This window comes from Corvus kubaryi, unplaced genomic scaffold (assembly GCF_017639235.1).
Source record: "Corvus kubaryi isolate FWS band 111438036 unplaced genomic scaffold, C.kubaryi_AGA036_p1.0 split3-73, whole genome shotgun sequence".
Taxonomy (NCBI): Eukaryota; Metazoa; Chordata; class Aves; order Passeriformes; family Corvidae; genus Corvus; species Corvus kubaryi.
Genome location: NW_024582091.1, coordinates 22,016,267 through 22,031,157, shown reverse-complemented (window position 1 = coordinate 22,031,157; position 14,891 = coordinate 22,016,267). Strand labels below are relative to the sequence as shown.

The window sequence follows — 14,891 nt, the reverse complement described above, 5'->3', positions numbered from 1 at the left end:
ATTTCACCATCCTCCCCCCGAAAAAGAGGCATTGTACATTCACAAAACTTAAAATTTGCTGAGTTTACACATGCTCTAGAGCACTTTACTGAGATTCGGTCTCATGAGATGCTAGTCACAAAAATTCAGTAGCTTTCTTACTTCAGCATGTTTGAAAAGTGATTTAACTTCATGGGCAGATAAGTATACTTTCAACTATTATTCTTTTTGATTTTTCTTCAAAGTTCTCCTGAGGAAATTAACATTATTTTTGCTCTGAGTCAATCAAAACTGTGAATATGACTCACGGTGAAGTGCCACAATCATTATATTAGGAAGGATCGTTGCCTTTCTGCAGTGGTACCAACTAACTAAGCAGCCAAAACCAGAGCCATACTCAACTCTCAGAGTTGTCTATGTATACCTTCTTCATTTACTTTTGTGAAGTAGTTAGTAGTAGTGGTGATTACATCAAGGTAATAATTATACTTCATTAGGAATAATATTGTTTATTCATATTTCTGTATTTCCCATTTTCAAATTGCTTAATTGATTTTGCTTTCTTCAGTAATATTAATATTAATGCCTTCAGTGCCAAATATAACATTAATAACAATACTTCAATATTTCTGGTTCCCAGAGATTTACTATGTCTTTCTTCTTTTTTTTTCTCTCTTAAAAAACCTGGTTTTTATGCTATTTGCTGGGGTTTTTTTCCCAGCTCATTATTAAAGATACAAAATAAAACAAGATTTTTCTCAAATATGCTGGACAATGAATTACAACTAATTTTGTGTTATTTATGTTCATCCTATGTGAAGGTTTCTGAGCAAGGCTTCAAGCCAGTTGTAGCATCTCTTATTCAGGATATGTGATTCTTCTTCAGTGATAAATTTTCATTTCAAAAGAGGTATTAAATTCAGGTGTTTGTTATCTCCTTGAAGTATAAAATAATTTTCCTCACAATGCAGCCGCAGTGTAAAGACTGATTGACTGCAATTTAAATTATAATTTATTATGCTGGAGTGTCACAGTTTTGGATTTTCACTGTGCTTAATCATGAATAGTTTCAGTCTGTCCAAAGCAACTGTAATAAAATTTTTTGGTATATTACATTAGCAGCACTTTAATCAGCTCTTAATTTTATCATTTTCATCTTACAAGGAGCTATCATTTTTGGCAGACATGAATTTTTGTTTGGAAACACATGCTTCTTATTGACTGATGCCTGATTATCACCTCTCATTCAAGAGTTTCAGGAACAAGTATTTTATGTAAAATCCGAGATCACACATAGCATTTTTTTTAAATCAATGAGGAATTGTTCTGTTGTCACTGACTTCAGCAGTCATTGAACTTATAACACTTTAGGTCATTTCCCATTTTACTAACCTGGTAATTTGTCTAGGACATATTTTTACAAAATCTAAGTTAAAAAATATGTCTTCTAGCAATTCTTCACAATAATTTTTCTTTTTTCCTTCCATCAACATTTTTCTCCTCATTGATTACAGCTAAAGTTGTTGAGTTAAACTGTTGTCCTTGACAAAACAAATATTTTCCCCTTATTTGGAAAGAGGTTAGAAGAAATAATAACAGCTTACAGTATGGAAACATGATATACATATTATGGTGCACAGAATTCTCATCTCCCCACCTTTTCTCATCCCACTTGGATGTACAGAAGAAAAGGAAAAAAGGGCTGTTCAGGAGCTCTAGCAACATAGACAGAGATGTCTGACAAGATGGTTTGGAAAGAACATTGAAAACATACAAGATAAGGACAAAGATGTGAAAAGGCTACTAAAGGAAGAAGAAAATAGAGAGAAAGGGCATGGAGAGAGATTAATAGGTACAGGGGAGAAGGATTAGATGGAAAGGCAAACAGGCAGGGAGGGTCTGGAGGGAGAGACTAAGGGCTGGTAGAGGAAGGAAGAAACGAAAGGAGGGAGTAGCAGGAAGCAGGAGAGAAAGAGTGTGATATAGAGAGATGCAGTGCACATGTGGAGGGAGGTAGGGGACTGAGAGAAGGGTGATTCATCACAGCGTTAACAGAATTCTGTCTTGGAGGAAAAAGACCCAACTTTGAGACAGTTCTTTTAAATAAAAGAGCTGGCTAAAATGTACTCTTTCTACTAGGAAGTGTCCTGCTCCAGAATTTAATCATTCACTCTGAATTCAAGATGAATAAGGTTTGCATTCTTTCAGAAAAATGAAGTTTTGTTCAAAGAGAAACATTTATCCATTGGCACTGATTTATCTTTCTCAGTAAAGTACACCACACGTTCCATATATTTAGTAAGCAATTCAATAAAATGTGCATACACTTGAATTTTCCTTTTCCTAATCTCATCTCCTTACACCCCAGAGAAACTGCTCTGGTTTTGCTTATATATAGTAACTGATTCTTACTGCTCATTCCAAAGATTGACTGCACTTTTTGGTGAAAAAATAATATTATCACTTCCATTTGTCATATGACCAAAATAAACCATGAAGGTATCAAAAATATCTTCCTTTTCTATGAAAATCTTTATATACAGCTCAAGCACATGGTGGTTGTTTTTAAACATCCATATGCTTCAACAACTATTTCTGTTGTCTCTTACTTAACTTTCAATATAACTGTTTCCCAAGTTCCTTTTTTCTATTGTGTGTTCTAGAGTACTACTGTATTTCCTGTTGAATTTTATTGTCTTCCATATTTCTCTGTAGAGCTTTCTTGTTTTATCTCTATATTTTCACTGATGTATATATCTCCTAGCATACTGTCAATGGAGACAATGTCAATTTTATTTTCCAGAAATCTCATGTTGCTTTGTGGTTCCCAAATCCCACCTAATGTTCCTAAAGCCATCTTAAATTACAAAGACTTCCTTTCCTCATTTTCAGCAGTAGTCACTTACATTCAGACTCTTCAGCTACTGCTGACTTATTTAGTTATACCATGACATCAATTCTTCCATTTCTGTTTCCAGTAAGGAAGACAGGTTGCACTGTACCTATTCTATTTGTCCACAATATTAATTTGCTTTTCAAGTCTAATCACTACTATATACTCTTTTTCCCCCTTAGGTTTCCAGAGCTCACTTCATGGGAAATTTCATAGGAGAAATCCACTGTCAGTGTTTTGCTGAGCATTTTAAAATGTAGTTTAGTTCTTGAATCACAGGTTTTCCACTGGACAACAAAAATCTTATTACCTATGTAAGTGTGTCAAGACAAGCTCACGGTTTCTGAACTTTCACAAATCTTCCCAGTAAGAGAAATATTCCAATATTCCAAAGCTAGTCTTATGAGAAGAAGTCTTGGAGAAATATGTTGCTTATGCTAGCTTCTCCATTTAGTGATTTACAGAAGAAAGGAAATGCAACTCTGAAGTATGGTCTCTTCCCTTAATTTCTGTTTTTATTTGTGCCCACAATTATCACCTTGGGACAACAGCTGATAGAACTTTATCTGAAGATGAAGGAAAACATAGTTCTTACAGAACACTGAACACTAGATCTAAATGCAAGCTACAAGGCAAGTTGCAAAACCTTTGCCTGCTGATCACAACAACGAGACACTGTAGCTTCCTGCAATAATCTCTTCATGGTAAGGTGGCTGGAGGGAAGATGATCTGATTTCAGACCGTGATGGGGTAATATAGGCAGGCAAAATATCTGTACATGCCTCCCAAAGTCTTAAGTTCAAATATAGAAAATATTAAGCTACATGGAAAGAGCATTTCCCAATTCTTTGGTCTCTCACTCCACCTCTGTACAAGAAACATTAACATCAGAATACAGCTAAACCTGTCAGGATACCAAATCTTAACTTTTTAGTACCATTTATAGAGATACTGAGTTGAGAGCAGGTACTCTGTTTTACGTAACACATGAAGTACTATTGTAAATGTTTTTAAGGAGTAAGTTTTGTTTGGTTTTGTTTCGCACCTCCTTGGAGACAAATGTCTTACACACCTTTTCAAGACCTTCTTCCTTGAGGCTGATGACATCCAAATCAAAATCTGTCCTTAAGCCATTGGTTTTGTTGAAAGTTATTCTGCCTGTGAGGCCTTCCCAGTGGGCCTATGGAGAAAGAAAAAACAATTTCTATAAATAAGTACCTCTTCCTTCTTTGTATTCCCAAAAAGGACAAACTTTACACCTGCCAAAGTGGGATCATTAATTATTCATTTCACGTAAATAATTTACCTTGTAGCTGATTTTTGGTTTTAAATATTTTGTATTTAATTTTTCCTAATGAAATCAAACATTCCTTCAGTCTTTATAGACTTTTTTTTAAACTTTCCATGCCAGGCACTAGACTCTTCTACTGAATGAGATAAAAGGCTGTTTTGTTTTCATTCCACTATTATTCATACATGAATTTCCACTTCTGCTTCCCTACATACCTCCCTCTCCCCAACCCTCAAGTTTCTCTGTTTCATTAATGCTGGACTTTGTTTCTTTCTCAGGAAATTTCATTCAAATAAAGTCTTGCTTTTGCAAGATGCTGATTCCCCTGAAACCACATTGAGACAGCAAAATTTAAGGTCAGTGGGCCAGCCTTCCTGAGCTTATTCCTCACTTTTAATAAAGTGCAATAGCCTCATTTCTTTATAACTGAAAATCTACCCTAGTTCTGAAACAATACAAAGGCGGAGAGGAAATGTGGGAAATAAAATTATCATCCTAGAAGGAATCAATATTGAAAAAAAAAATACGTTCCATTGCAAATAATTCTCCTCATCATAATATTTTGCATATCTAGATTGAGAAACACTGCATTAGGAGTTACAGTATGAGAGACTTGAATAGTCTACACAGTTCACCTTAGCACCTTTAATCTCCTACGTTTACTATCACTATCAGTATCTAAAGAGCATATTGGAGAATCGAGGAGATGTATAGGAATTCACCATAAAAAATGAAAAAAAAATTTAAACCAGGAAGTAGAATTTATTCCTGGCCCCTGTGAACTTATGCCAGTATTTAGCCACTGAACTTCTCTCAACCAGTCTACAGTTTAGAGTTTCAGGTGTTTAGGTTTTTATGCCACAAATGCTCCACACAGACCAAATTATCTACAAACATAAGTTTTATTTAAAATGCAGTTATTTCACCCTTTCATATTTTTTTTGTTCCACGTAATACTTCAGGAAAACCCACTTTCAAATAAAAATGCCGTCTTGCTTGTTAAACTCTTTATACATAAGATAAGAAATTACCATCTACTGAAAAAAAAAGAAACAAAGCAGAGTGAAAGCAAAAGGAAATGGGAATTGGGAGAAAAGAAAGCAGGGTAGCAGGATCCTTTATTAGTGACTCACCTCCTTAATGAGACTCATAAAGCGGGTCCCAAAGCGCCATGGTTTATGGCGGTTGCACTGCAGTGAACTGACCGTCATCTGTGGGAACTGCTGGACAGCCACGGACACCACATGAACTGCATCATACATTAGTGCTGCATCCGTCTGAAATGAGAACAACATCAGAGCCATGAGCACCAAGCAAACACAGGAGACAGGCCAGCAGAGAGAGAAGGAAACAACAAATTAGCACTGCTCATTAAGCTAAAGGGAAAAATGGTCCAACTGCTTGTGCAGCACTGTAAAATATAGCCTTTTTGCCAAGTCCTACAAGACTTATGTCAAGATCTTCAGTCATTCTCAGCTTTTCTCTTCTTAATGCTGTAAAAAGGACTCAAATAGCTACTTTTCAGGATCATGGGAGTACACTGGTATCTGATGACTCATGTTACTTTAAAAAGCAGTGCGTTAGAGAGCTATATAAATCACTGTGTGCATGGTTGATTTAAGCTGGTTATTTTCATGAGTGATGGGAAAGAAAAAAAGAAACAAGTTGACAAAACCTTAGCTATAAAGGAAAGTGTACAGGTTCAGGAAGTAATGGGGTTTTTTTTGAAATTACAGACAAGATACCATCCCAACAGTACCCAATTGATTTATTACTAACTTTTGAATGTGCATCAGTTCAAATCCCTATGGCAGAACTAATCAGTATCTTCAATAAATCAGAGGTATATTAGAATTACATCAAAATGCACTATTAATTTTAATAGTTTTCATGTCCCATCCTAAATAAATAGGCTTAGATGTAGTGTGTGCTGTGATGCTGTATTAGCACAGGACAGAGACAGCCTCTCTGTACACACTGTCATGCTGTACAAGAACGTGACATCTCTCTGCTCTTCTCTTTGACAAACAGAGGCAAGCCTCGGAACCAAAGGCACAAGAGGACCTTAGATTCAGCTGGTGGAAATCAGTGCTATGCCATCTGCTCAGCATACCTTAGAGAAAAAGGACCTATTTCCCCTTCTCATTCACGTAATTAGTGAGCTGTGAAATTAGTTCTTTAATGGATAGGAAACCTGGAGATTATTGCACTTGTCACAATACAATACAATACAATACAAAATGAGCTTATATAGTGCCTTTCATGCAAAGGCATCCCAAGGCTCTTTACAATAAAACTAAACATAAAAATGCAAAAATATTCCACCATTATAGCCCACAAGCTACTGTTAAAGAGAAAAATATATGCTCACATTTAAATGTCTCTCCCAGGGAGACGTTTCAAAATTCAAACAGAAATAAATCCTAATTTTTAAATAGCCAGTATAATAGGTTTCAATGATCTCAGACTCCAAGCAGTTTATGCAGGGGCTCCAAATCAGTCAGAAAATATTTTTGCTGCCAAATTGTTCATTATCTTCAAGGCATTAAAATGCTTTTAAGGCAAGCTGATATTTGACAAGGAGGCAGTGAAACACCAAAAAGTTGGAATGACATGCTGAGTAAGCGTCATGCAAAGTTTAATATTCTAGAAGCAAGACTTGGCAGTAGTTGAAGTCTAGACAACAGCTTTTTAAATAAACTACACAATAAGTACAACACATAAATCTGGCTCAGAAATGCAAACTGTTTTTTAAATCAGTTTTACTTCTAAAACTGCAGTCCTTGTACCAATGAAGGAAAACTGAAATTGCTATGAGACTTTAGCAAAAAAAGCCCACAAAGAAGCAATCAGAATTTCAATACCAGCACCAACTGATTAATTAGATGCAAATTTGGAAGTAGAACTGCTAAGATTCGTCAGAAGGAATCAAATGGACATTATGCCAGATGCAGAACAACGTGGCTTTCTGTCAAATTCTATAAGCCACTGAGGTGGAAGCCTGTAGGATGATAAAAACACCCAAAGATGTCAAAGGCACATGATAAGCTCTGGTAGATATATATGGTGAGGCACTGGAACAGGTTCCTCAGAGATGTTGTGGATGTTCCCATAGCTGGAAGTGTTCAAGGCCGGTTTGAATGGAGCTCTGAGCAACCTGGTCCACAGCAGGCAGGGCTGGGACTAGATAATCTTTAAGGTTCATTCCAACTCCTTAACATTCTATGATTCTATGATTCTGGAAACATGTTGTCAAAATCTATTTCCTCATCAAAGACAAAGCAAATGAGGAAGAAAATGCAATAGTGTCATATCCGTAACTCAGTTGACAAGCCCTGTCCTATCAGATGGATAAACCTGAATCTGCATCTACCAGTTACTACAGTCATTATTGTCAAGTTACAAACACATCATAAAATAAGTATATCTAGATTTTCATGCAAAGACAAATATGTTGCTAAAATTCTTTAAAAAAACCTGAACAGTTCTTTAAATGTTCTAGAAGAAAATGTCCTATGCAAACTAAAAGTAAAAAATTAACCTTGATACATAGTATTCTTATTCTCTACTTAGTTTTGTATTAAACTGAATTGGATCATTAAAAATTTCAATGGAAGATATTGTACCGTTCATTTAATGCATAGCATGAGACAAGCTTATTCTGATGATTAGTAAAGTATGCATATACTTCACTACATTTTAGTTCTTATGTTATCTTTACCTGTATATTATCTGAATAATAGTAATACAGTAAGTAGAAGAGCTTATAATTTCCATATGCAGCTCATTTTTCTCAAGATCATCTTTGTCTTCCTACCTAGTCAGTCAACCTTTATGCTTGTGAGATAAATCCAACTACATTTTAAAGGTCAAACTGTTTATAGGGTTTTGCTTAGTGTCTGATGGTCACTAATGTATTCTGAAAAATTTTGTGCATTAATTAAAATGATGCTTAAGTTCTTTCAAGTATGACTTCCTTAGCTGCATCAAGAATGCAATGAAACTGCAAATGCTCACAAATGTATACCTGCATTTGTTTCCTAGGTGACCATGACAAAATTATTCAATAAATGCATAGAAGTGAAACACTTTCACTTTTTATTAACAAAGTCCTTGAAAAGGTATGAACACATTAAAAGAAATTCATATCAAGTCTTTAATCCGTTGTAAAACTTATTTCATCATGTACATTTGTTACTGACTGGATTTCAGACCATAATATCATTTGAAATAATTCAGACAGACTGTGGTCACTGGTTTAAGTGTTAAGATGCCCGTTTCATACTGCAACAAGTTCTTGCTAAGCTTGTATTTATTATTCTATTTATTTAAGTCTTCCAAGAGTTTAGAACAGAATGAGAATGTTGCATTCCTACTTGGCAAAAGGAGTGTAAATACACAAGGCGGGGCATGTTCAATAAGGAATGAATTTTCCATTGGCCTTTATAAATTATATTTTATTTCTTACACAACAGTAATAGATAGAACACCGGATGCAAACTCAGGTTGTTGGATTTGGGTTTTTTTATATATCCAGTCTGTTTGTAGTCAGGTTTATGAAGGACAGAGATGATGTAGTACAATTTGGAGAGTAAGAACAGAAGCTGTTTTACTTTAATCTAACAGCCTGAGCAAGTAGTAGATACTGGAGGTATAATGAACAGGACATCTTAACCAAATCTCCTCCCTTCCCAGCATAACTATTTTAGGGAAAAGGAACATTATTTTGGCGTCACTGCACCATAAGGATTTACAGTGGAATACTTACTCATTTCAAAACTATCAAATGTCTTATAATCTCCTTAGCCTGCTAAGCAGTACTCCTCCTTTGATAATTACTTATTCTTCTCTTTTATATTTAGTGACAATTTAACACACATAATTATTAGTTAGAAGACCTTTAATAAATGGCATATTTCACAAACAAACAAAACACTTTCATTTTTTGTTCTACAACCTGCCTTTCATTTTTCCCCATATTACTCTTATATTTTAGGTTATTTCCATTGTGAGTACAGTGAACAGATGTAGGCCTCTTTCTAGGTTTGTTTTTTTTATTATTATCACTATTTTCCTTTGAAGACTGATTTTTTTATAGAAGCTGCCTCTTCTTCCTTTCTTTTGAACAACTTAAAAAAAAATGATGTAAGAAAAGTCTGATGATACTTCAAGAAGTGAAGACTGCCTACAGTTCAGGAGAGGTGTCATTACTGGCACTATTACTTTCCTTAAAGTTTTTTCTGTTTGATAAAAAATTTAAAAGTTGAGTTTAAAAATTACTGGATGTAAACTACAGAAACAATGATAGGTTACATATAAAAATAAGCTAGGATTTACTTATAAGACTCTGTAGTTTCTTTATTATAGATTCTACTATTGCTTGATTTTAAGGGCTAGATCTTGAATTATGTTAGGACAATGTGATTTTAACCCACAAAACTGAGTAACTAGTAACATAAGAACATTTTCCCCCGAAGTCTCATATAACATGGTGCCAATAGTGCTAACATTACCCTACTCAAGTCACTACATATGCTTGATCAGCTACCTCCAAACTATACTTTCAAATCTGCCCTAAAAAGAGATTTTTCAAGAAGATCCAGAACAAGAAGGTAATTTTTCTTTGTCTTTCCCAGGTGTGCTAAAGAGCATAGAAAGGAAGCATGGATAAAAAATATTACAAAACAAACAAAAAAGCCCTTACAAACCCAATAGGAGCCATTTTATATTACAGATAGGGGCTTAAATTGTATTAGAATGAAATATCTTTAACAACCATTAGAAGAACTTCTGCACAAGCCCATCAACAAAAGACATTTCCGTTTGATGATGCCTGACAAATGCAGCATTATGCACACAAATTCCAGAGACCCAACACACTACTACTACTCACAGAAAGCTCTCCCACACTCAAGGCAATTATAACAAGTGAATGAAATTAAGAAGAAATGGCTTGCAAAACTAGTTCCTCCCCTCCTCAGCTAATAAAGTCTATTGCCCCTGAAATCATTTCACTTAATTCTCACTTGCTAACACATCCCACAAAACCATTTTGCTAAGTGAGATTTAATAAATCTCTCAGCCTGGGATTAAATTTTACTGTTTTATGAACTGTTAAATTGCATTGTATGCTTACTAATGCTCATGTTTTCTTACTTCTTGACACATTCCTAACTCCACTCTGGGGTGCAATTAAGAAAAGGGTACAGATATATTTTTTGACCCTCAAAAATGCATTCCAATAGGGAATAAGATACGAGCACCAGTAAGCTATAAATAATGTTCATCTAACTTTTTTAAAAATCAGGTAGGTTTTTTCTTCAAAATACACTAGTATTTTAAATAAGACATAGCTGCTTAAATACTTTTTCTAACATTTAGTGGTCTAGTGAATTTTGACAGGGGTTTGGTTTACAGATATGTGTAGGCAATTTTAAGTAAAGACAAAACAAATGCAAATTATTTTCTCCCTCCTCAAAGTACTTGTTTTAACATCCAAATAAAGCAAATAGTTTATTTCATATATTATCAAATAAGACTTTACACTAACAAAAATTTTTTTGATTTGTTTTTAATCTAGAAAAAGTGAACTAGAGAGGTAAATTTATATTTTAAATTGTAATTTTTTTCTTACACAAAAAGACAAAAGAAAATAAAGGATTTCCTCTTTTGCTTCAATGCCTCCTAGTTTGATCTCCAATTCGAAGCAAAATAGCAAAGTAGAACATGAAACAATGACAAATTTTTACAAAATGCCAAGAGAAAAAAGAAATAGGAAAAGCACTCCAAATTACACTGATATGGTTGCCACACTTCTTGTCATTACATTGTCATTATATAGGAAAGAAAATGCATTCTTTTATTGACAGAATAAACACGTATTCCCTGGTATAAAATTTTGAAGTGGTAGAACCTTTTATATCTCTCAGAACATTCTTAATAATGCTATTTGGTAGAATATTTACTGTGTTAAGGACCTGAAAGTATATGAAAATTAATTAGGTGGATAGCCATTTATTGCAGCTTGGTTTTAACTTATTGCAGGTGAAACTTTCAGATAACTTGAAATTTTGTCAGAAATGGACACAGGAAATCTATTTAGCAGGTAGTTTAAACACAAGTTTCCCTGAAATAAGAACAGCGGCAGTATTTCTCCCATCTGCTTGACCTTTGATTGAAGATATGAATTCCATTTTAGCAAATAAAATGTTAAAGATTTAGAATACAACCTGAAGTGAGTAAGAAAATTTTGAATAATTTTTTTCTGAACAGGACACTTTGTCGTTCTTAAGCAAGACCTTAAATCTTAATTATGAGAGGAAAATTTAATTTAAAGATATAACTAGTGTTAAGGAAACTTCCCTGTCTGATCATCCAGGAGCCACTCTAGCAGTCACAGTCACACCACCTGAGCTGGGACAGAAGACCCTCTGCAGCCACACCCCCCCCATTCACACAGTGAGACCAGGTTTTCTCATCAGCTCAACCCCAGCTTTCCCACAGCAGAGTCTCAGACATCCTTATCCCTTAAATAATTTAATCACGGTGTAATAATTAAATAAAAAAAAAAAAAACAGCTCAAGCTGGTGCCTGCAAGCAGGGACCCAGGACAAAGGAATCCCTGGGCTTATATGCCCTCACAGTCTAAATGCTGGAAAGTCTTGGGATCATCAGCTCCTGCTGTGTCCCCCAGTGTGAGGAGATTGACAGCTGGACTAACAAACCCTTAGAATTAGACTTGAAACTAGTCAGAATTTACCCGTGAGAATATTGCAGTGAAATTTTGCAGCTTTAGTAAAACTGACAGAGAAGGCCATGAAGATAATTAATAAGAGAAGGTGTTCTGGACACGAGGGGAGGATGTTCTTGTTATGGGACATTGAGAGTGTACAAGGAAGAACTTGTGGATAATATGTAGCAGCTATACTTTTGCTTGTATAGCTGATTGTTTACTGCCTGAATGGTCATTGTTTGTTAGACAGCCATGTCATTGTTTGCTAAGCAGCCAATCTTAAATTAGGCCACAGCCATTGTGAACAAGTATAAGAATAACAGTAGAGAAAATAAAAAAATCTTTCTACCTTTCTCAACTATGGATTATGACTAGTGCGGCTTTTATGTCCTCCTCAGTTACAGCCACGCCAGCGTCCAGTCACCTGGCTGGGCCACAGGTCCCCGTGTCCTTTGTTATGCAAAGGACTGGCAGTTCCAGGCCTCTTGCCTAGGACTCCTGGCCAGCCAGAGCTCAACCTGCAGCTCTCACATGGAGCTGCCTGCACTGAATGTATTTCTCAACAGTAGGAAGAAATTGAGAATATTTAGAAATGCATCTTTGGAGGCTTCAATGTCTGACTTTGATTGCATGACAGTCTGGTTTCAAAGCCAGTTTCTCTACCCACTAGCATGGTTTCCTATTCTGATAGAAGGTTAAGTTGTGCCTGATTTCCTGGACTTCCTTATCAACTTCTCATTCTCACTTATTTTAAAATCAACCACTTATTTGACAAGTTATATGTCATTACCTTGTACAAGTGTTCAGGGTGGTTTGTATCTTTCCAATCACAGAGGAAAAAGCCCTCAATATAAATCATTCAGCCTATATGGTCATCCGCACTTATCTGGAATAATGGAATAAGTACTAACAGCATGGGAGAAGAAAAAAGTAAAAAAATATATATTTCTAATTATATTTTTTTGAAATGTATTTCTTACATATTCTATTTTCTGTGATTTCACAGGATCCTGTAATGTCTCATCATGTCATAAACTCTACTAATCCAAGAATAAAATTATCTTCATTGTATTTCTTGCAATAGCAAAAGTCAACTGACAGCATAACCCTTTGCAGAATGTGCTTATAATATACAATTAAGAATGTTATGATATTTTTATTTAAGTTCTACAGTTTTATATATGTATAGGTTTACACATATCCTTAAAAAAAAATGTTAATATTTCCAGGTGAAAGATATTTGAAGTACTTTCTCAACCTTCCTTCTGAACTTTAGAAATTATGGTATATGCTATAATATTTTTTGCAATAAAATACCTCATCATACTCTTATACACCTTAGGGACAGATAGCAAAAGCCTAATTACAAAGAACAATGGGTCATTATTTGGTCTTTGGTAGTCTATTTCCTTTCATCTGTTCTCAAGTTCAAAAAATCAATATGATTGTGATCACTGCAACTCCATCAACCACATCCACAATAAAGACCTGACTGCTACTGTCATATTGGCTCAGCATTCAAGACTTATCACAGCACATGAAAAGTCCTTCTGCACGAGCAATTCATAAGTAATTACAGAAAGATCCTACTCAGCATACACAGTGAATACTTTTGTACCTGCATGCAACAAGAAAATACACCTGGGAATGCAAATGAGAGGCATAAAGCTGGTATAATCCAGAGATTAAATGTAAATCTGATCCTAAATAGAGGGAAAACCCCACATTCTAAAGAATGAATCTCTAAATAGCCTATTTTTCTATTATCCTGCAAAAATTGTACAATGTTTGTGGATTTCAGAGTTTTCACATATTCAAATTTTGCAGGTAAAATGACAAAAATAAATGTATATTGATGATTTTGAAATGTAGATAAAAGAGTTATGAGCATTAATAATAAATGTTTTTCTCTTGTTTTAAATTTGTCTGCTCTTAGAAAGGACTAATGACGCAGACTTTAATTAATCTTCAGCAAAAAAGATGATTACAGATTATATGTACAGCATTGCAAAGTTCATGTTTGCAGAAGAAAACAAAATGTAAAGCGGTATAAAACATAACTAATCCATGAAACAGTATGTATTTATTTCAAAATAGAATTCTGCTTTATGACAACCTTCTCTAATTCTTTTATTAATTTATGTCCTATGGCTCTGTTCTAAATAAATAATTTTTTTTTCTTTTGAACACCTCGTTAAAGTCAGTAATATCTAAAGAAAAAGGTGTTAAAAGACACACTGCTGGCCTGCAACTTAGAAAATCAATCTTTTTTTAGATTTTAAAAGTAGGTATTTTATGTGGGGATTTTTTTGTCTTCGAGATTGTTTTGAGGTTTGGAGCTTTTTGGGTTTGTTCTGCTTTGTTTGAGAAGCATATCTATTTTTTAGATTTTTTTTTCATAAATCTCTGATCAACTTGTATGCTAGATAGTCTAGATATATTACAGAAAATCAAATTGACCTTGCAATATTATTTTTTTGCTTTGCCATTGTGCCTCCACCAACTGCCTTTCGCTGTATAATTACTTTTTCACTTCAATGAAATTCTCCATTAATTAATATTTATTTCAGAAAAAAACCCCTTTTTATCATGTTATGATGCTAGTTTTAATAATCAGATTCTCATAAATTGTTGATTCCAGCTTCACAGAGTAGACACGGAATTAAATACATTGACATATTTGCATTAGACACATTTTGTTTCGATTAAAATCTGCTTACAGTAAGTTAATTTATTCACTGATTGAAAAGCTCCTTTCTGATTTGTGACACTACTTTTCTGGGCTATCTTCTAAAACTGCCCTCATAAAACCAGCTTTCATTGGATATTATTCTAATATACTAGCTCACAAAAATTTACCTAATTTAAGAACAGCTTCAAATTGTGATGGTTCAGGAAAAGCTGAGTAACTTTTAATGGGATCCTCAATGGCTAATGAAGACAGGTACCTTGACACTGAAAGCTTATTGGAAATTTTAGCTACTTTGATATCCTTG

General features: G+C 34.5%; 1 protein-coding gene across 7 annotated transcripts in view; it reads right to left on the bottom strand.

The window, feature by feature from the left end:
• Positions 1–14,891, bottom strand: part of GRIK2 (glutamate ionotropic receptor kainate type subunit 2) — a 368,787-nt gene that overhangs the window by 169,653 nt on the left and 184,243 nt on the right. For all 7 annotated transcript variants that reach the window (XR_006014304.1, XM_042017417.1, XM_042017416.1 and 4 more), the window contains 2 exons: positions 5,297–5,440; positions 3,945–4,052 (listed from right to left, as the gene is read on the bottom strand). Coding sequence is in view for 6 of the 7 variants with exons in the window: in XM_042017417.1 (XP_041873351.1) it covers positions 3,945–4,052; positions 5,297–5,440 (252 nt within the window). In the remaining variant the exon portion in view is untranslated. The remainder of the gene's footprint in view (positions 1–3,944; positions 4,053–5,296; positions 5,441–14,891) is intronic.